General features: G+C 38.7%; 1 protein-coding gene across 2 annotated transcripts in view; it reads right to left on the bottom strand.

Annotated features, from left to right (window-relative positions):
• Positions 1-24,052, bottom strand: part of LOC150084762 (lys-63-specific deubiquitinase BRCC36-like) — a 126,784-nt gene that overhangs the window by 2,883 nt on the left and 99,849 nt on the right. The window contains exons 6-7 of one of the 2 annotated variants that reach the window (XM_090375514.1): positions 22,062-22,237; positions 3,456-3,547 (exon numbers count right to left, since the gene is read on the bottom strand). In XM_090375514.1, coding sequence (XP_090231640.1) covers positions 3,483-3,547; positions 22,062-22,237 — 241 coding nt within the window. In that variant the 3' untranslated portion in view covers positions 3,456-3,482. The remainder of the gene's footprint in view (positions 1-3,455; positions 3,548-22,061; positions 22,238-24,052) is intronic. The other variant, XM_090375513.1, reaches the window with a different exon arrangement.

Raw genomic sequence — 24,052 nt, 5'->3', positions numbered from 1 at the left:
TGAGCAGTAATACAGAAAGACAAATGATACTGAAACTGAAGAACAGCGTGTACTTATAAATAGCAGAGAAAGCATAATTCAAATAGCAGAAGACTACTATAGAGAATTATACAAGGAGCGAGGGAATGATGCCAGCAGTGGGGAAGATGGAACGCAAATTAGTAACACGTGACATACCCGATATCCTTCCTGATGAGGTAGAACATGCGTTGAAGAAAATGAAGAATCAGAAAACCTTGGGGGAAGATAAAGTCACTGTAGAGTTGTTAAAATTGGGAGGAAGAGACATAACACAAAAACTGGCAAGACTCTTCACAAAATGCATTAGAAAAGGTGTGACGCCTAAGCAGTGGAATAATGCAATCATAGTTTTGCTGCATAAGAAAGGAGATAAATCAGAAATTGGAAATTATGGACCAATTAGCTTGTTATCCCACATCTACAAGTTGTTCACAAGGGTAATTACTAACAGATTAGAAAGAACACTTATTGAGAATCAACCGAAAAAGCAAGCTGGCTTTAGGACAGGATTCTCAACTATTTATCACCTTCACGTAATATCACAGCTAATGGAGAAAGCAAATGAATATAAAACACCATTATGCCTGGCATTTTGGATTATGAAAAGGCATTTGACTCCATAGAGCATAAGGCAATGTTTCTGGCACTGGAAAGACAAGGCATAGATACCCCGCATATTATGATTTTGAAGAAAATATATGAGAGTGCTGCCTCCTTTATTAGACTACACAAAGACAGTAGGAAATTTAAAATTGAGAAAGGAGTTCAACAAGGAGACAAAATATCTCCGAAGCTGTTTACTGCTGCCCTTGAGGAAGCTTTCAGAAGATTAGAGTGGTTGCAGAAAGGAGTCAATGTGAACGGTGAGTACCTAAACCATTTATGATTTGCAGATGACATTGTGGTCATAAGCCACGATCCCAAAGAATTAAAGGAAAATCTTAATCAATTATGCACAGTTAGTAAGGATTTTGGACTAAAGATGAATATGGCTAAAACAAAAGTAATGATGAACAAGTATGCCACAGAAAGGGAAATAATGATTGATGGAGCAGTAATTGAAAAGGTGGAGTCATATACTTATCTGGGACAAGTCATCAGCTGTAATAATGATAAATGGCTGGAAGTCAAGAGAAGAATAAATTTTGGGTTGATAGCATTCAGGAAATATAGTCACATACTGAAGAGCAATATCCCAGTTTGTCTGAAATGTAAAATAATCAACCAATGTGTACTAGCCACCATGACTTACGGAAGTGAAACTTGGGCACTCACCAAAAGAATGGAACGAATTATATTGGGAATCAGACCGTTAGATAAAAAGAGAAACACATGGATTAGGCAGCAAACTCAAGTAAAGGACATTCTTATTAAAACTAAAGAACTAAAATGGTCTTGGGCAGGACACATAGCTTGAAGACATGATGACAGATGGACTAAGAGAATAACAGATTGGTACCCAAGAGGAGTTAGAAGAAAACCTGGAAGATAACAACAGAGATGGACAGGTGAAATTCATGAGTTTGTGGGTAGTAAATGGATGGCCATTGCACAAACAGAAGGAACTGGAAAGTTGCTGTAGTGGATTGATAATGGCTGATGCTGTTTTATATTAGCCTCCATGAGATCAACAGCTACAAGTTCACTGTAACTTCAAAAATCCAGACCTTTCTTAATGTCTCTGGGGGAGTCACCTGTACAAGATGTATAGAGAAAATGGGCTAGCCACACTTAAAAGCACCACAGGTGCCAAATTTAGGCATTATGTTCCATTAATAATTTTAAAACTTCAATTTCTTTCTGTTTTGCATATTTCCTAGACTGTATGCCATTGTTACCATGTTACTATCCATCTGAAATCATTTATTTTGCTAGACTTTCAATATCAATCCATAGTAATGACTTAACAGTACAGTAATATGTTTTTAAGGTGATTTTATTGCTGAAATCATAATGCACTATACTTCATTAAAAATATTGGACAATTACAATACCCATACCAGAGAAAGCATTTGAACCCATTATCTTTATTATTTCTTTGGCAAGCCCATTGGATAATCTGACAGAGTGGGTTAACATTTTGGCTAATGCTGGAAACTGTGGAGATCAGAGCCATTATATTATCTAATATAAAAGGTAATGAATTACACCTGCATACAGCCCGAGTAGGCAGGTGTAATTCATTACCTTTTGTATGTAAACACAGGCATTTATGCATACATTTACATACCTATTTATACATTTATTGCCTATCTCATATATTAACAGTCAGAAAAAATTTCAATCTTTAAATTAAAGTTTTTAAAAAAAATTTACAGTAAACTCTCATTAATCCGGACAGCTCTAAAAAAAAAATTTTTAAGTGTAAAAATCAAACGACGATTAGGCTCAAAGGTCATATGTATTGTGTCCGAGGTCATTGGGCAGTGATGACTCACGCTGCACAAACAACCTGGTTCCCGGCTGCGGTTCAGACAGTTTGTCATTTGCTCTGCAGTTACGTGCTTCTATCTTTTGTGCTGTGCAATTAAACAATGTCTAAGTAAGCCTAGTGTAGGACAGAAGCGTAAGCATAAAATGCTTTCTCTTCACGATAAACTACTGGCGACAGAAAAACTTGAAAAAGGAGCTTCAGTGTCCAGCATTTGTCTTGAGTACGGCATTGCAAAACAAACCGTGTCGGACATTAAAAGAAAAAAAGTGAAATTCGTAATTTTGTTCTCAAGTTTAACGTGGAGAAAGAAAAAAGTAAAGTTAAACGAATGCGGATGCCTACTGATAAAGCACTAGATGATGCTGTGTACAAATGGTTTTCCCAACTTCGTTCATCTGGTTTGGCTGAGTGAGGAATAGAAATTCAAGCAGCAGCGGAGAGACTGACTAAACAGTTAGGAATTAAACAATTTAAAGCAAGCTCAGGTTGGCTTTTTAGATTTAGAAAACGGCATAACATTTCAAACAAGAAAATGTGTGGGGAAATTCTTAGTGCTGATTTTGAAGCTGTTGAGCCTTTCAGGAAACAACTGAATGATTTTATTCAAAAGGAGGATTATCAAATGAACCAGGTGTACAAACTTTGTTACACACTAGACATTACCAAGCGTATTTCATATAATCTGGACTTTCATTAAAACGGACACCTCTCAGCCCCTATTAGTCCGGTTTAATGAGGGTTTACTGTATATTGGAGCAATAGCACTTCGGCATATGAGACAATATCAGCACAGGTGTCTGCCCTGTAGATTATGGTTCAATTCCCAACTTTTTATGTGTACGCGTATATATATATATATATATATATATATAGACAAATGTATTTGATTGGTGTATTGAGCATGGTTGCTTATCTGTCAAGTATAATTACAATGGAATAAACTGAGAATGGCTGCAAATAAATGAAATTAAGATTAACTTAAAAATAATAAAAATGGTACCTAATGCTGTAGGTGCTAGGACTTTAACTACATCTTCAAAGGGTTGGCAGCCAAAACCATAGGAGCCACAGCAATAAGCAAGGTCTCTGTTTCTGTCAGAGTTTTCATATGTTCAGTTATATCAATACATCCTATTATTTTTATTTATATTATATATTATACAGAGTCCAGTCACAATATTATGACGACCCCCCAATGCAAACAACATGCACGCCTAGCGAATCATACAACACATGTGTCAAGTTCACACACCGCAAGCATATAAGACGATGTTCGGCATCCATGAACACAGTAACAGCCTCTGTCATGGGCAAAGCATGCGACCTATTAGACCTGGAAAAAGGCATGATCATCGGCTACTGGGCCAAGGGTGCCAGCATTTCCGAAACAGCGGACTTTGTGAAATGCTCACATGCTGCAGTGGTGAAAGTGTATCAAGACTGGACGAATGGGACAGTTTTGATAACCAAACATGCCAATTGTGGTGCCCAATGCGCCATTGATCCCAGAGGTGAACATCGGCTGAAACGGTTGGTCAGGACTAATCAGTGCGCTACTGTTGCTCAACTGGCATCCAAATGAACCGTGTGGCCACCAGAAAAGGTCTCCAACACAACAGTGCAGCAAACCCTGTTGTGCATTGGACTCCAGAGCAGGCGCATGGTGACAGCACTCATGCTGACAGCCGTTCATTGCAAACAACGGTGTCAGTTTACACAGCAATACCAACACTGGACCCCGGCCAAATGGCAACAGGTGGCCTTCGACGATGAGTCGTGGTTTCTGCCCCACCGAGTGGATGGACAGTGGCGTATTAGGCATGGAACCTCCGAGAACACCCAAACACGATTGTTGGCAGAAGGCAGGCTGGTCGGGGCGGCATGCCCCCACCTATCGATCATTGCCGATCAAGTACACCCATACATGTTGACCATATTCCCTGGGGGCAATGCGCCGTGCCATGTCGCCAGAGTGGTTTGAGGAGCATGATGAAGACTTCAAGCTACTCCCTTAGCCACCAAATTCCCCAGATCTTAACCGAATTGAAAATCTATGGGACCACCTCGATCGATACCTCAGACAAATGGATCCTCCACCAAAGAACCTACAGGAACTCTGGGGTGCATTGCAGTTTGCATGGTCATAGATACCCGTAGCAACCTTCCATGGACTAACTGAGTCACTCCCATGGCAGCTGGCTGTGGTGCATGCTGCAAAAGGTGCATATTCTGGATACTAGGTAGGTGGTCATAATGATGTGACTGGACCCTGTATATAAATAGCAGCACTGAAAAAAATTGCATGACCTCATTTTTTAGGGTTTAATCTTTTAGAAATAGCTGAATGAACATAAGTAATAACAATATACATGAAACTATTAATTGCAGAAAAATTTACTTTTATGCCTTATGGGTAAATATACAATGAAATAAGTACTTTTCTCCAAAATAACAGCATGCTACTTATGGTTCATATAATAACAAAAATTCTATGAAAGTAGTGATTTTTTTTTTTTTTTTCATTACTTTGCTCATACCAAGGCAAAAGGCAGCTATACAACTAAGAAACACAAAATGCACACTAATAATTTCAATGGTCCACCCTTTGCTTTGACAACTGCTGTCGTCATGGCATTGATTGGATAAGTTGCTGAACATATCTGTTCAGCAACTTATCCTGATGATTGGTCACTGCGCATCTGTTATTCAGTTCAAGCACAGACATCAATGCGTGAGTAGTTGTATTGCCTCCTTGTCTCTCAGTGAACCCACGTGACATTTTACAAAAATGGATAATTGAAAGAGGGAATTGGCCAACAAAGATGAAAGTACAGCAAAGAAACAAAAAAAGTAATAATGCTGGAAGCGTTATTACAAAAATTACTGGAAACAAAAAGTAATAACGCTGGAAGTGAAATTGGATGTGATTAGACAATTTGAAAATGACGACAGCAAAGCGAAGATAGGACAAGACCTAAGCCTGCGTGAAGCTATGGTATGAACCATACTGAAAAAGTCCGATGAATATAAAAAGCAAGGTAAATTCGCTTCAACATCTTTTAGTTTAAATTGCACTAGGAACAAAAAGCCACTTATGGTTGAAATACTTCTACTTTGGATTGAAGACTGTAATAAAAAAAAAATCCCAATCAGTGTGGCTAGCATTCAGGCCAAAGCATTGAAGTTAGTTGCCGCATTGAAAGAAAATGGTAATTACACGGAGACTAAAGAAACTTTTACTGCCAGTAAAGGTTGGTTTCATCATTCCAGAAGTCGGCACGAACTGATTAATTTTAAGCTATCCAGTGAAGCTGCTAGCACAGATAAGGATGCTGCTGTAAAATTTGTATGCAGATTCCTAGGATTAGTCAAGGCAGGTGGTTATGATGATCATCAAATATTTAATGTTGATGAGACAGGTCTTTTTTGGAAGGCAACCCCATCAAGAACTTATGCGATGAAAGGGGTAGGATTGCGAAGTGGCCATAAAGGAATTAAAGATAGATTAACTCTTTTATTAGGAGGCAATGCAGTGGGTGACTTTAAATTAAAACCTATGCTTATCTATTGGTCTGAGAATCCCAGAGCATTAAAAAATCATAACAAAGCATCTCTACCAGTTATTTGGTGTGCAAATAAAATAAAAGGTCATGGGTTACAATAACATTGTTTCAAGACTGGTTCAATTGTATTTTTGTCCAGTGGTAGAGAGATACTATAGGCAAAATAATTTAACTTTTAAAGCACTACTACTGTTGGATAATGGCCACCCTGTTTATCTTGGGGACTTGAATGAAAATGTAAAAATTTGCTTTTTACTACCAAACACAACTTCATTAATCTAGCCAGTGGATCAAGGAGTTATTTCAACTTTTAAATCATATTATCTTAGACAGACTTTCGAACAGACTATTGATGCTACAACTGGAGATCATGCAATTTCTTTAGCTGAGTTTTGGAAGAAATATGACATAAAGCACGCGACTGAAAACATTCAAGCATCATGGCAGGAAGTAACAGCAAGTAATATGCATGCAGTGTGGCAGAAACTTTTACCGCATTGTGCAAATAACTTTGCAGGATTCAAATCGAAAGTAAATGAAGTTATTAGAAGAAATAGCTAACCATGGGAATGTTGAAACTGCCACTGTTCGAGAGACTCTAGATGAATCAATAAAAGCCTCCATCATGTAGGATTGTAACTAATTCCTAAATAGTTGAGTCATTTATATTACTGCAAAAATCCATAGAGTCAATCCTCAGAAAAGTAGGGGACTAGTTCTCACCCTCTGTGTCTGTACCATAAGAAAAATGCCCCGTGTGCCAGAAAATTTTTTGACTCAAGTCTAGAACCAAGGAGTTCTGCAGATTCCTTTGGTAATTTTAAATCTCTTACCAGATCATCGAGTTCATTCTATGAAAACAGTTGAAGGGTGAATTCAATGTGTCCAGACATACAGATTTCAGTTTCATCTTCAGAAGCTTCACTTTCAGCACTCTCTGCTTACAATTCCCAATATAAGTGAAGGGCATGGAATTGGCAGGTTATCTCCATGCGGGACTGGTCTAATGGCAGATGCAATATTAGGATATGCAACAACCTTCTTGTGCTTTGCACTGTATCCCTCTGAGCAAAAATAACAGTCATCACAGTAGTTTGTAGGCTCCTGCTAAATCACAGGAATTGCAAATGGCATAGCCTTCTTTTTACCATTTTTCAACAATTTCATTGCCTCAACACTAGTTTGGCAAATTTTATATAGAGCGTACTGTTTACCTACTGGTCACCAAATTTCATCCAAAATAAGCACAGTAGACATTTTTTTTTTACAAATTTTGTCTTTGCTTAAAGTACAGATATATAAAAAAAAAAGTTTGGATTGTTCAAACACTTGCATGAAGACATTTTACTCACTTTTCAGCACAAGTTTTACATGATAGCTTCAAAAATAAACTGAGCTCACACACTTAAAAACACTGCTGCATGAAGCACTCAGACTCAAGGAACAAATGACTGAAGGTAGTGTTGCCAACATGTGAAGATTTAGTTTACAAATTCCCAGCATTTACTGCTAATAATACAACTCATGACGTCAAATTAAGTGATTTGTGAAAAAACAGTATGTGATAGAAAAAACCAATAACATTTCTAAAATAGTAATAGTATTCATCATACAGTGCCAGGAAGCAACAGGCTTTTGCTACACTGCCAAAAAAAAAAAAAAAACTAAGTAGATCAGAAAACACAAATTATATGCTTCCCTCCTCACACACACACACAAACAAACCAGTTGACCTTTGAATTTATTCAAACTATCAGCCTCAACTACCTGCAAAGGCAACTTGTTCCAGCAATCAATGACTCACTGGCTAAAAGAAAACTTCCTACAATCTAATCTAAACCTCAAGCCCTGTGAGTTAAATTTATGACCCCTGATTCTGGAATTCTTTATAAATGAGAATTCCACCTTCATTTTACAATAACTCTAAGTATGTCTGCCAGGAGCAAAGGTTGATGACGTTGTAGAGTGGATATCATCTTTTAAGGGCACAAAAGGTGATATAGTTGTACACGTTGGCGGAATTACTTAAAAAGTACAGGTCACTGTTGAAAAAAAGCCGTGAAGTAGGGCTGAATTTGAAAGTGTCTGCAATTCTGCCCAGACACGATAGGAGGGAGTATATGATGAGAGCCTTGTCGATCAATTCGGCCCTGGAAAGATTGTGCAAGGCTCAAGGGGTAGAATTTTTTTCAGCCTGGACTGTACTTGTTAACAGGAGAGATTACTTCTACAGGGATGGGATACACTTAAATAGAAAGGGTGCAAGAATATTTGCTGATGTTATCAAGGCAGTGTTAGGTGGGTCGGAAAACTGCTAGCTTGGGGGGAGACAAAGACAAATAGATTAACAGTAGCCACTTGCCGAGGTGAAAGAGATTCTTGCACTGCTTCTATTGGAATGAGCAGAAGCCTGAAAAACAATATGCAGAATATTTCAGAGACGGCTGGAAGTCATTGCGGTACAAGTAAACACATGGGTTGTGTTAGGGTAGCTAAGAATAGAAACAGGTGCATGTATACTTGCGTGTACACCAATGCTAGGAGTTTAGTAAATAAATTTTATGAATTTGAGGTATTGCTCAAAACATCAAAGGCAGATATTGTTGGGATATCAGAGACATGATGCCACACAGATATAAGGAATGCAGAACTGGAATTTGGGGAGTACAATGTCTACAGAAAGGATAGACAGGTTAGGAAGGGAGGAGGGGTTATGCTATTAGTTAAAAAACACATAAAATCGAAGGAAGTGAAGCCAGTCGACATCGATGAACAGGGCAGTGTCAAGTCAGTTTGGTGTGACATATGCATGGGTAAATCAAAATTGAGAGTAGGAGTGTGCTATAGGCCTAATGACTCTGATGAGTATAATAAGATACTGTACAGGGAACTAGAATGGGCCAGTAAATCAGAGAGTCTTATAATGGGGGATTTTAATTTCCCAGATATTGACTGGAATTTGTGGGTTTGTCACTCACACACTAGCAAGGCTTTTGTGGATTTATTGGATGATTGTTTTCTACACCAACAGGTTCGGGAGGCAACTAGAGGGTGTAACACTCTTGATCTGATTATCAGTAGTGATTCTTCATGCATTAAGAATCTGCAGATAAAGGAACCATTAGGTGGCAGTGATCACAGTGTGCTGAAGTGGGATTTACTCAAGGAGGTAACTACCATCAGAGGGTAAAGGGAAGGGTTTTTGCTTTCGTAAAGGCGACTATGATGGGCTGAGACAGTATTTAAATTCTATACAGTGGGATCAACTGATGATGTTACCAACAGCAAATTCAAAATGGGAAGCATTCAAGGAACTAATCTTGGAAGCTACCAGGCTTTACATACCAACCAAGAAATATTGTTCAAGGTTCAGGCCTAAATGGTTGTCAGATGAATTAATGAGACATATGGCAGAGAAGAAAAATGCATGGGATACATACAAATTAATGGGTGACATGGAAGCCTATGATAGATATAAGTTGGTCTGTAACCAAGTCACAAAGGAGATTAGGCAGGCAAAGGCAGATTATGAGAAATCCTTGGCAAAGGATGCAAAGAAAAACAGAAAAGAGTTCTTTACCTATTTAAACTCAAGAAGGAAGGGGATGAATCAGATTGGTCTACTTGATATCGATGGGTCAACTGTTGATGATCCTACTCAGGTAGCTAACAAACTAAATGAATACAAAGGGTACTAGGAAAGTTTTGCAATACAGCTTTGTTTATTTAGTTTTTTCAAAGTAATTTCCTCTACATTCAATACACCTTTCCATCCTCCGAAACCAATCTTTAAACCAGTTCTACCATGTTTCACTAGGGAGTAAAGCACACTCGTTGTCCCAAGCCCATAGAAGGTCCTCATCACTGGAAAACTGCCTCCCTTTTAGCTTCATTTTCACATGCGGGAACAGTGCAAAGTCGCAGGGAGCAAGGTCTGGACTGTAGGGAGGCTGCTCGAGAAGTTTCAGTCCTGTCGTGGTCAAATATTCGGTGCAGGCTTTGACGCGGTGAGCTGGAGCATTTTCGTGATGGAGGTACCAGGTGTCCATTCTTGACTTTGGCCGCAGGTTCTTCATAGATCCAATGACTTTAGGCAGGCATTGTTCAGTATACCACTTAGCTGTGACTGTCTTCTGCGTGTCCAAAACGACACGTTCCACAATTCCACTCGATTTGAAAAATACAGCTATCATTTTCTTCTTTACAGATCGGGATTTTCTGACAATTACGGGTGTGTCGTCATCATCAAAGACCCAAACTTTGTTTTGAGCCTTGGTCGGCAGATCGTAATAGTACAGCCAAGTCTCGTCACCTGTCACGATGTTGTTCACATACCGAGATTGTCCCTTATCAAACTTTTTTAACATCTCCCGGCACCAAGTCACACGTCGTGTCATCTGCTCTTCAGTCAGTTGATGCGGCACCCAGAGAGAACAAAGTTTCTTCACGTGCAAATGATCTTGCAGAATCGAACGAATTGCTGGTGCATTTAGGCCCAAAGTATCCTCTATCTGTTGGTAGGTCACTCGCCTGTTTTCGTCGAGCATTTTCCTCACAGCAGTAATGTTTTCCTCCGTAACTGACGTTCGTGGCCTTCCCGGCCTCTCAGAATCCTCCAGAGTGAAATTTCCCCTTTGGAATTCTCTATACCACCTGAATATCGTTGTACGATGTGGACAATCATCATCTAGTGCAAGAGTCATTTCTTCTAAGCACTGGTCTATGGTTAAACCATGCACGAAATTATACCGCAAAACTGTCCTTATCTCATTTCGTGACCACGATGCCATCGCAAGCACTTTACACTCTCACTACTAATGAATAACTGAGCCCATCGACTTGCCGCGGCGGCTACTATGCATGTATGAACATGTCTCAACATGCAGCAACAAGCAGCTTCCTGTGATTCATTGTTGCGTCATATTGCAAAACTTTCCTAGTACCCTTTGTATTTTGCATCGGCATTCACACATGAGGAGTTATTCAGCGAGGGGAATGCCAGAGGTGTATTCAACTCTGGCAGTAAGCTAGATGATTTTGTAATAACTGAGAGGAAAGTGGAGGAGAAATTGTTGAAGATAAATACAAGAAAGGCACCTGGGGTGGATGGGATCTATCCAGTTATATATTAAAGGAGGCAGCAAAGGAAGTAAGCAAACCCTTAGCCATAATTATGAGAGCTTCCTTGGACTCAGGGGAAGTACCCATGGACTGGAGATGTGCAAATGTGACCCCAATTCACAAAGGAGGATCAAAGGGCAACACAAGTAATTAAAGACCTGTTAGTTTAACTTCTGTTCCTGGCAAATTAATGGAGGCACTGGTTAAAGAAGTACTGCAGGATCATCTAGACAAGACTTCAGTTATAGCTCGGACACAGCATGGTTTTGTTATGGGGAAGTCTTGCCTGACCAATTTAATTGGATACTATGATGCAGTCACAAAAGAACTGGATGCAGGGAATAACTTGATATTATATACTTGGATCTTAGAAAGGCTTTTGATACTATTGCACATGGAAGACTGCTGCACAAATTGGAGCAGTGTGGCATTGGAGGCAAATTGCTGCTAAGGATAAAGGGGTGGTTGAGGGGGAGAAGACAGAGAGTGCTAATCAATGGACACTGCTCATCGTGGACTAATGTTATTATTGGAGTCCCTCAGGGTTCAGTATTGGGTCCATTATTGTTTTCTGTATTTATAAATGATATTGATGATGGTATATCAAGCTTAATGTCCAAGTTTGCAGACGATACGAAGGTTGGCAGGGTTGTAAAGGACACTACTGACACTATGCTACTGCAACAGGATCTGGAAAGGTTGAGCAGATGGGCTGAGAGGTGGCAAATGAAGTTTAACATTCACAAGTGTAAAGTACTACATATGGGAAACAGCAACCCCAGAGCAACGTATCAACTCTGTGGTACTACACTGACAGTGGTAGAGAATGAAAGGGACCTGGGGTATTTGTGCAGGCAGATATGAAGTTTTCTGAGCAGTGCAGACGGGCTGCAAGAGTAGTTCATGGTGTATTGTCGATGACATATAGGAATTTTTCTAGCAGGGATAAGGAGGTGATTATTCCCTTGTATAAGGCAATGGTCAGGCCACACCTAGAGTACTGTATACAGGTCTGGAGGACTCATTTCAAGAAGGAGGTAGAGATGCTGGAACGAGTACAGAGAAGGGCAACAAGATTAGCGAATGGAACAAAGGGGTGCTCTTACGAAGAAAGGCTTACGTTTTGCAAATTACAGTGTCTGGGGACTAGGCACCAGCGAGGTGATCTGATAGAGGTGTATAAAGCCTTGAATGGTTTGAGCATGCTCAATGCTGATGGGATTCTTCCTCTTGCTCAGAATAATCACCTGAGAGGGCATAAATTCAAATTGAAGAAAGACAGATGTAGGATAGACGTGAGGAAATTTGCCTTTAGCCAGCAGGTGGTTGGTTGGTGAAATAGACTTCCATCCTTTGTCGTGGAAGTTGATAGCCTAAATAAGTTTAAGGCTCAGCTGGACAGGTATTTCGAACGAACAGAAGGGTGAAGTGGAAGTGGTTATTTTTTATTTATTATTATTTATTTTTTTTTTTTATTTTATTTTTTTTTTTTTTGGCTGATGCTGCATAAGCTTGCTTTCTTGCATCAAATGCCTCTACTAATGCTAATGCTAATATCAGCATTAGTCATCCTAACCAGGAGTTGAAATTCAGCCATTTTATTGACAACGCTCCTGACAATACTGTAGACACAGTTGAGACTACAGTTTACTACCCTAAGGCACACCTTTCCTCTCATTTGAAACATTACTACCCTCAGAACATCTTATCAACATCAGCTGTTGTGGCAATAAACAAGAATTCATGAAGTGAGTTCAAGCATTACTTTGACCCATATCATCAAATAAACATGGATACAAATTACCCTTCTCCCTCTAACTAGCAGTTTCCCTGAACCCTTAGAGTACCCTCAATGATAGTGGCAAAAATCCTTGCACCACCACCTTTGTTCAAATGAATACCATCTCTACAAAATAGATTCCTTCTACCTACAAATTTAAGCCATGCAGATAAAAATTTCCCCTCTAGAACCTTACAGATTTCCTCAAGTCTTGAGTTAATCCACAAGACTTTCAGCATATAATCCCTCTTATTGTGTCTGGGCAGAATTGCAGACACATACACATCCTGACATACAAATCAGTGTAAAAAGCTGAGTTAAAACAGCTACAGTCAGTTCTGCTATAACGCACATTTTAGCAATGCAGGTTTACTCCAACACAACCCATTTAGGGAACAATGCATGTATAACACAATTTTCGCGTTGGCTCAGGTGCGATTTCGTATGCGAGTAACACTAGGTGAATGCAAAACCTGGCACCAAGCTGAAAGTAGTGACCTATGCAGCAATACATGCAAGTTTAAAAAGCTTAAAAAATGTCAAATGTGTGAGAGCTATATTTCCTATTTACTGTAGTTGTATTGATTGGAGACATGCTGTATTCACAAGATAACAGGTGATATTGCAGACTCATGTTTTTGGGAGCTCACATTTTTCTGTTCGAACAGAAATTTCGTGAGGTGTGATAGGTGAACAGAGGAGCACATTTCTGGAGGTCACTACCATAAAACAATTTGCAGTTCCCTGTTAGTGCAGTCTAATTATAAATGGGTAGTAAACTCGATCTTACTGCATTTGCGATAATACCGATAGCTGGAATTGTGTGGGTTTTTATGTTATTATGGTGAAATGTGTTTCCCCTTTCATGAAATCTTCAATCATATAAAAAACACAAATAAATTTTCAGACTAATTCCTATTTTTTAAGATTCATAAACTTGTCGCACTTGTGCATCCATATTTGTCGTTATTGATTGCTTATCATTTTTACTGTTTTAAATTTTACAATGTCAGTGAACAGAAATATCAATCAAACGAACTTCTTATCTTGTCAAAGTAAAGTGTTATATTTACTGTAATATTTATTTATTTATTAGAAATTAAAGATGTTTAAACCTGTTAGCAATTTTATTGGGTTTCTAACTTTTTTTAGGGTTTTACGTAGCAGACTGAACATTTTTTTTTAGCGCTCTGCCCCTATCCCCATTTTTTCCATAAGCCCTGTTGTTTTTAATGCATGAAATACTATAACATGGAGATTTTTAGGAACACATGTACTGCGTTATAGCAGAACTGACCAGATGATTAGTGAGGGACCCACCCCTAATATCTTGTTTAAAAGATGTGGAACCGACATATTCAATTATGAAAATTTGCATATTGAAATTCATACTGATTATGGAAATTTACAAATTTCTTTGATTAATTATAGAAATTGAAAACAAAAGTTAAAAGAAAATACAGTAAAGGGATTTTGTTATCAGCAACCTTATATTTGTTTAGATCAAATGCCAATGTTCATGCCAAATTTAAATCAACAGATTTTAATGTGGAGTTTAACGAAACAGAAACAAAATTGTTATGTGGAGGTTTAACAAAAACAACTTACACATTTTGTTGGTGTTTTGTACTTTTATGTGTGCAGCAGGAGTCTCTGTTTTAGCCAGATTGTATAACAGGCTCAGGAGATCAGTTCATTATGGGCACTGAACATTGCATTTTATGCATACAGTGGTTTTTTGGTGTTTTGTACCTTTATGTGTGCAGCAGGAATCTGTTTTAGCGAGATTGTATAACAGGCTCAGAAGATCAGTTCATTATGGGCAACATTGCATTTCATGCATGCAGTGGTTTTTTGGTGTTTTGCACCTTTATGTGTGCAGCAGGAGTCTCTGTTTTAGCGAGATTGTATAACAGGCTCAGAAGATCAGTTCATTATGGGCACTGAAAATGGCATTTCATGCATTCAGTGGTTTTTGAAAGTAAATCTATTGTTACAATGCAGCATGGTAATTTTCAGTGACATTTGTGCTTATGACTTGTCCATTAACACAATCCAGCTGCGTGTGTAACCAATTTTAAAACCCTGGCACTGTAACAGAGTTAAAGCTACTGGGAACTCCCAAGTATTATAAATACCTGAGGATGCTCTGCATGCTCAGGTATTTAATAATATGTGTATGAAGAATACACCTCACTTGTCTACTGTGAGGTGTATTCTTCATATGCAAATGTTTCACCCTTACAAAATGGTGATTGGTTAAGAAATCTGTGCAAATGATAAAATGAATTGATTAAATTTCTGTATGTATTTTATGGAGTTAAAGTGAACAACACACTATCATTTGAATCTCGTGTTGTTTGAGTGAGGTTATTTTTATTTGAATGGTAATGTCAACTACAATGCTATTGACAATCCTCATCAAGTTTATGAACTGCCACTTCAATCACCGATGATGATGGAATGTTTAAGATTACTGCTTCTTTCTTTTTTGAAAATGAAAATAGCCAAGCAGTTCAGACCTTCTAATCATGTCACAATAGCATTCGCTATTGTGACATGATTAGGAAGTTTCAACCACAGTCTGAAGAAATTGACAATACAGACAAGATATGGTGTGATAGAGCAACATCTCATGGACAACAGCTAGTATGAATCTTTTATACAGAATATTTCCAGACTAGCTCATCTCCCATTTAGAGAAATGAGCTGTGCATTGGCCATCTTTTTCCCTGATTGTAGAGCACCTGATCACTTCTTACAGGGATACCTGCTGGGATAAATGAAGACATGTTCTGCAAAGTTTTGACAAATTCACTGAATATCTGTTCACGAATGTATGACACTGGTAGGAACTCATTTGTTGCATTCAATATTTTCAAGATAAAATTCTGAATGTGTAAAAAATATATATATGTCTGTCCTGTGTTTTCCAAATAAAAAGGTTATTTACTATCAAAATCTGCTCAGTTTTTTCCTGACAAACTACTATAGAATAAGGTTCGCATTATACACTATGTGGCTGAAATTGCAGCACCCAAAAGGAATGATCAGAAGGAATGTATGCAAATCAGTCGGTGAATAAGCTGCACCGAGATATACAAATGATTAAAATACATGATCAATCAGGTAGAAGCTTCAGCTGATGTAAAAATGAATGTAGAGATCATGGAGTTCAAAGCAACATGTGATGCAGTTAACAGGCTTCTGTCTTGTAGGAACAGATTTCAGAGTGCAAGGAGGTTGAAGAGACATCATGTTTGACACTGATAGCAACTCAGCAACTTTGGCAGAGGGCAGATTAGTTGTGACAATACCACAATGCACAGATGTTAACAACAGTGACTGCGGGAAGGTATGACTGCTCATCGAATGGTTAGTGGAGCATGGCAGAAGACCACAGACCAGTCTTATCCATTGAAGGGATGCACCAGTCCTCCTGTATGCTACACCTGCAACCATGCTTGCTACTATCCAATGAGTTGATATTACCTATTGTCACTGCACACCTACTGGCAGAAGGAGTCACCATACATACCAGCCATTGTGTCGAATACCCCTGACCAATGTCAACAGCATCTGGAATCGTGCCATGCATGGGCCACCCAGGATACAGACTGATGTCAAGTGGTCTTCAGTGACAAATCCTGCTTCTGCTTGGGTTCTCAATGATTGTCACATACACATGTAGCAATGATGTGGCAAACTTAATGATCCTAGAGTCATTACTGAATGCCATACTGCACACATTTCTGGTGTTATGGTGTGTGTGTGTGTGTGTGTGGGGCAATCAGTTTTGATAGTTAGTTGTATTGGTGTTCATCAACAGCGATCTGACTGTTTGCTGCTATGTCACCAAGATTCTGGAACATGTTGCTCTCTCCTTTCTTACTGGGGGTCTGATGCCTTTTTTTTCGGTAGGACAATATCCGAACACATACCACAGGGGTGTCCTCTCAGTGTCTTTGTGGTGTGAATGAGAACTACCTTGGTCAGCCAGATTTCTCCATCAAGTATGTGTGTGGGACATGATTGGATGCCATCTACAGAGCCACTCACAGCCAGCACAGACTATGGATATGCTGTGAGAATAGGTGCAAGAGGCGATTCAACCCTTGTGCAACTCAATACCGAGACAGCTCAGCGTATCCACAACTGTGGTAGATTTAAATCTTATTGATCTGTCCATTGTAAGCAGCATTTTGTGTCACACACACACAGTTTATATGTTCCTTCCTTAACTCTTGTCTATCATTACTCTAAGTATCCTCCCTACATTCCTATTCCTTTAGGGTGCAGCAATTTCAATGTCATAATGTATCGCCTTGAAACTGCCTGTTGACAGGCAGTTTCAAGGTGATACCTGAAGTTTGCCTTTAGACAACCACCTGTTGTCTAAAGGCAAACTTCCGCACATCTATTCTACAACTGTCCTTCCTCAATTTGAATTTGTGCCCCCCTCATGTGTTGTCTAACTGAGAGGAAGAATTGAATCAGCATTGAGCTTGCTCAATCCATTCAATCAGATCACCTTGCAGGTACCTAGTCTTCAGATGCTGCAATTTGCAGAACTGAAGCTTTCTTTTGTAAGAGCACCCCTTTGTTCTGCTCACCAATCGTGTTGCTCTCTCTGTACTCATTCCAGCAGCTCCACATTCTTCCTAAGAAGCTCCACACCTGCATGGGTTGTGTTAGGGTAGCTAAGAATAGAAACAGGTGCAGGTATACTTGCGTGTACACCAATGCTAGGAGTTTAGTACATAAATTTGATGAATTTGAGGTATTGCTCAAAACATCAAAGGCAGATATTGTTGGGATATCAGAGACGTGGTGTCACACAGATATAAGGGATGCAGAACTGCAATTTGGGGAGTACAACGTCTACAGAAAGGATAGACAGGATAGGAAGGGGGGAGGGGTTATGCTATTAGTTAAGAAACACATAAAAACCAAGGAAGTGAAGCCAGTCGACATCGCCGGACAGTGCAGTGTTGAGTCAGTTTGGTGTGACATAAGCATTGGGAGATCAAAATTGAGAGTAGGAGTGTGCTATAGGCCTAATGACTTTGATGAGTATAATAAGGAACTGTACAGGGAAATAGAGTGGGCCAGTAAATCAGAGAGTCTTATAATGGGAGATTTTAATTTCCCAGATATTGACTGGAATTTGGGGGCTGGTTACTCACACACTAGCAGGGCTTTTGTGGATTTATTGTATGATTGTTTTCTACATCAGCATGTTCGGGAGGCAACTAGAGGGAGTAATACTCTTGATTTGATTATCAGTAGTGATTCTTCATGCATTAAGAATCTGCAGATAAATGAACCACTAGGTGGCAGTGATCACAGTGTGCTGAAGTGGGATTTACTGAAAGAGGTAACTACCATTAGGGGTAAAGGGAAGGGTTATTGCTTCCGTAAAGGCGACTACGATGGACTGAGACAGTATTTAAATTCTATACAGTGGGACCAACTGATGATGTTACCAACAGCAAATTCGAAATGGGAAGCATTCAAAGAACTTATCTTGGAAGCTACTAGGCTTTACATACCAACTAAGAAATATTGTTCAAGGTTTAGGCCAAAATGGATGTCAGATGAACTAATGAGTCATATGGCAGAGAAGAAAAATGCATGGGATACATACAAATTAACACATGACACGGAAGCCTATGATAGATACAAGTTGATCTGTAACCAAGTTACAAAGGAGGTTAGGCAGGCGAAGGCAGATTACGAGAAATCCTTGGCAAGGGATGCAAAGAAAAACAGCAAAGAGTTCTTTACTTATGTAAACTCTAGAAGGAAGGGGATGAATCAGATTGGTCCACTTGATATTGATGGGTCAACTGTTGATGATCCTGCTCAGGTAGCTAACAAACTAAATGAATATTTTGCATCGACATTCATACGTGAGGAGTTATTCAGCAAGGGGAATGCCAGAGGTGTATTCAACTCTAGCAGTAAGCTACAGAATCTTGAAATAACTGAGAGTAAAGTGGAGGAGAAACTGTTGAAGATAAACACAAGAAAGGCACCCGGGGTGGATGGGATCTATCCAGTTATATTAAAGGAGGCAGCAAAGGAAGTAAGCAAACCCTTAGCCATAATTATGAGAGCTTCCTTGGACTCAGGGGGAGGTACCCATAGACTGGAAATGTGCAAATGTGACCCCAATTCACAAAGGAGGATCAAAGGCTGACACAAGTAATTATAGACCGGTGAGCTTAACTTCTGTTCCAGAAAAATTAATGGAGGCACTGGTTAAAGAAGCACTGCAGGATCATTTAGACAAGACTTCAATATAGCTCAGACACAGCATGGTTTTGTTAAGGGGAAGTCTTGCCTGACCAACTTTTGGATACTATGATGCAGTCACAAAAGAACTGGATGCAGGGAATAACTTTGATATTATATACTTGGATCTTAGAAAGGCTTTTGATACTGTTGCACATGGAAGACTGCTGCACAAATTGGAGCAGTGTGGCATTGGAGGCAAATTGCTGCTATGGATAAAGGGGTGGTTGAGGGGGAGAAGACAGAGAGTGGTAATCAATGGACACTGCTCATCGTTGACTAATGTTATTAGTGGAGTCCCTCAGGGCTCAGTGTTGGGTCCATTATTGTTTTCTGTATTTATAAATGATATTGATGATGGTATATCAAGCTTAATGTCCAAGTTTGCAGATGATACAAAGGTTGGCAGGGTTGTCAAGGACACTACTGACACTATGCTGCTGCAACAGGATCTGGAAAGGTTGAGCAGATGGGCTGAGAGGTGGCAAATGAAGTTTAACATTGACAAATGTAAAGTACTACACATGGGAAACAGCAACCCCAGAGCAACGTATCAACTCTGTGGTACTACACTGACAGTGGTAAAGAATGAAAGGGACTTGGGGGTGATTGTGCAGGCAGATATGAAGTTCTCTGAGCAGTGCAGACGGGCTGCAAGAGTAGCTCATGGAGTATTGTCAATGATATACAGGAATTTTTCCAGCAGGGATAAGGAGGTGATTATTCCATTGTATAAGGCAATGGTCAGGCCACACCTAGAGTACTGTATACAGGTCTGGAGGCCTCATTTCAAGAAGGATGTAGAGCTGCTGGAACGAGTACAGAGAAGGGCAACAAGATTAGTGAATGGAACAAAGGGGTGCTCTTACGAAGAAAGGCTTAAATTTTGCAAATTACAGTGTCTGGAGACTAGGCACCAGGGAGGTGATCTGATAGAGGTGTATAAAGCCTTGAATGGTTTAAGCATGCTCAATGCTGATGGGATTCTTCCTCTAGCTCAGAAAAATCACCTGAGAGGGCATAAATTCAAATTGAGGAAAGACAGATGTAGGATAGACGTGCGGAAATTTGCCTTTAGCCAGCGGGTGGTTGGTTGGTGGAACAGACTGCCATCCCTTGTGGTGGAGGTTGATAGCCTAAATAAGTTTAAGGCTCAGCTGGACAGGTATTTTGAACGAACAGAGGGGTGAAGTGGAAGTGGGTTTTTTTTTTTTTTTTTTGGCTGATGCTGCATAAGCTTGCTTTCTTGCATCAAATGCCTCTACTAATGCTAATGAAATACTCAAGATGTGGACTGACCATTGCCTTATACAATGGAATAATCACCTCCTTTATCCTTACTAGGAAAATTCCTGTATATTATTGACAAAACCCCATGAGCTGTCCTGGCAGCCTGTCAGCACCCACTGCTCAAGAACTTCATATCTGACTGCACAATTACGCCCGTGTCTTTCTCATTTTACACTACTCTGAGTGTAGTACCACACAGATGGTATGTTACTCTGGGGTAACTGCTACCCATATACAGGACTTCACATTTTTCAATGGCATCTTCAATCCCATCTGCTCAACTTTCTAGATCCTGTTGCAGTAGCATACTGTTATTACTGCCATCATCCTGCCACCCTTAGTATCATCTGCAAACTTCTGGTATGGCTTCTTTGATATCACTGATAAATATAGAAAACAACAATGGGGACTCCACTGATAACATTAGCCCACGAAGGGCAGTGTCCATTGATTACCACTCTCTGTCTTCTCTCATTCAACCATCCCTTTATCTATAGCAGCAACTTTCCCTTAATGCTACACTGCTCCAATTTTTACAGTAGTCTTCCATGTGCAACAGTATCAAAAGCTTTCCTGAAATCCAAGTATATGATATCAAAATTATTTTTTGCATCCAGTTCCTTTGTGACCACATCGTATTAAGCAATCAAATTGGTCAGGCAAGATTTTCCCTTAACAAACCCATGCTGTCTGAACTATAACTGCAGTCTTGTCTAGATATCCTACATTGCTTTTTTAACCAGTGACTCTATTATTTTACTCAGAAGAGAAGTTAAACTAACAAGTCTGTAATTACTTGTGTCACCCTCTGATGAATTGGGGTTACATTTGCACACCTCCAGTCCATGGGGACCTCCCCTGAATCCAAGGATGCTCTCATAATTCAAGGATATCCTTACAATCTCAAGGATTTACACAGTGATTTGATGTGGTTGATATTCCTGAACAGGGTGTGTGGCATATGTATGTGCTTTTTCAGGTATTGTATTAGAGAGACTGTCTATTGGTATTGTGATTGGTGCAGTATTGCTTTGATTGATGAGGCAGGGATTAGAATATGAATGGGTCGAGAGCACTAATCGTGCCCATTCTGATATTGATGTCAGGAAGAATGTCACCATATATCTGAATCCCTACAGATTTGTGATTTTTGAGTAGTTAAAACAAATGTAGTACTCAAGAATTTAAGTACTATATATTCTTTATCTACTCAAAAATCACAAATCTGTAGGGATTCAGAAAGAGGTGACATTTCCCCTGACACGTCAATAGCAGAATGGGCCTAACTGGTACTCTAGACCCATTCATATTCTAAACAGTGCCTCATAAATCAAAGCATTATCTATGCTAATGCCTTCAAAATGCTGTTGAAATCCATTCTGCGATATACAGCTGCACTTTAGGGATAATTTAAATCTTTCTGTGAAGCATTATTTCTATTATTTTTGTCAATAAATGTGTACATAAATGTTTAGGATATTTTAATCAAATAAAAATCTTATTAAATATTATTTCAGAAATCTGCAAATGTATTTATTAATATAATATTACATACCTGCACCATTGTGAAGTTTTGTTAATAAATCGAGATCAGTTACTTGACAAGTGAGACTATAAGCATCATTTTCTTCTTGACACAGAATCTGTGGTAACTGTACAAGGGCATCTAAACATGGAGCACTAACATGGGTTGATGAAACAATATGCAGTGGAATTTCCAATCTCATATATCTGAAATAAATCAGAAATGTTAGATATTTTTAATATTTGATATTCAAAAATCTTAAAAGCATCTTGTGTAAAGTAGGATAATTATAAATGAACTTTTACCTTTTGTAGTTGATTATTGCAGTAACATCTGGGTTCTAGACAACTAAAACTTTGCCAGTAGAAAACTATCAATAATAGCAGCATCCTTGAGCTCTGAGATTACACAGGAAAGTTGCAACAGTATACGTGATTTTTTTTTTTTTACGTGATTAAAAAAAAAGGGGCAATTTAACCATAAAGCCAAAACTGCAAATGCATGGTTGGACAATTAAAGAGACCATTCAATCTGGAGGAAATGAGCTAGTATGCCAACTCACCTCCTCCAGATGGCATGGTCTCTTGAATTGTTTGCAACAAGTTTCTCTCTCCTACACAACTAGAACTGTAGATGATAAAAGAATACTGAACATGACAAAAGAGAGCAGTAAGTGATAAGAAAAATTTATTTTATTATTTTTTTTAAATCAAGAGGTATATTCATTACAGCTAATTAGAGGCCAATTTGAAAATTCTGTGATGCAATTATACATTACAGAAAATTAAAATTGTGAGAATAGTCCAAAACAATGTTTGTTCTACATAGCTTCTGATCTTGACGTATGGCTTTTGAATGTTCATATCTGACTATAGATGCACATTTTTTAGTGATTAGTTTCAATATTCAAGCAGACATTATGAGAATACTGGCATGAGGGCAAAAAATTTTGAGCTCATGAGAACGGATAAGTTATTTGGAAATTTTTACAGTACTTTTGATTAATTAGAATATCAAATTGTGTTTGAAAAATAGTTTAATAGGTTTAGGATGTTCTTTAGCTTAAATTTTAAAATTTATCTAGTGATTTTGTAAATTATGCCTTATTATTCATACTGCTATGGTATCACTGTGTGAATATCATAACAAGTAACTAGTAGTGTCAAATTGTGATAATAAGTAGCTGGAAGGTTCTTAAGTATATATCTTAACTCTTCTTAAGTATATATCTTAACTCTTCTTAAGTATATATCTTTTTTTGTTTTTAGCTAAGAAATTTGGTGTGAAATTCGTAACATGTGACTAGTAGTTCAGTGGACTAGTAGTGTCAAATTGTGATAATAAGTAGCTGAAAGGGTCTAAATTCTTCTTAGGCATATATTTTTTTTGTTTTTAGCTAAGAAATTTTACTTTTTAGTAAGGATATAATTAATTTAAAACTGTGATCGTAACAATATAGTGTAATGTATATTTTCAACTTGATAGGGCAAAGTATAATGTAAAACTTGATAACGTAATACGTATCACTGCATTTAGGAATTATTAGCTTAGTGTAGTATTCTCCATTAATTGATTAATTTTCATTGTTGAACAATTAAATTGTATTTAAACGGAAATCATTTCCCAGATTAACAGCAAAGCAATGGGCACAAAGTAGAGGGAACGCTGTGGCTTGGGGAAGAACCAAAGCGGCGACTCTCCTACGAATCACAGCATAAAAAAATGCGCAACTTGTGAAATGTTTGCAGACCTTTCTGTCTGGAAAAGAACATGCTACAGCAAAAGGGGGGGGGGCTGTATTTGTGCATGCTAGATGCAAAGAGTGTATGAAGAAATTAAGTGCCAACTCAGCTTCCTGATGGACATTTATGAGAGTTTAACAGTAGGACAGATGCCCTCAAAAGGAATTAAAACAGGGCCCATCAAGTCTCAGCTGCCCGGCTCAATGCCAGAGCTCATACTTGTGCATCAGGCAACACAGTTGTAATCTCCAAGGTAGAATGCATTGATCCCAAAGGAGA

The sequence above is a fragment of the Mastigoproctus giganteus genome, chromosome 6 (assembly GCF_048544385.1).
Source record: "Mastigoproctus giganteus isolate SK-2022 chromosome 6, ASM4854438v1, whole genome shotgun sequence".
NCBI classification, from domain to species: Eukaryota; Metazoa; Arthropoda; class Arachnida; order Uropygi; family Thelyphonidae; genus Mastigoproctus; species Mastigoproctus giganteus.
The sequence above is the reverse complement of the archived record's forward strand: the minus strand, read 5'-3'. Positions and strand labels throughout refer to the sequence as shown.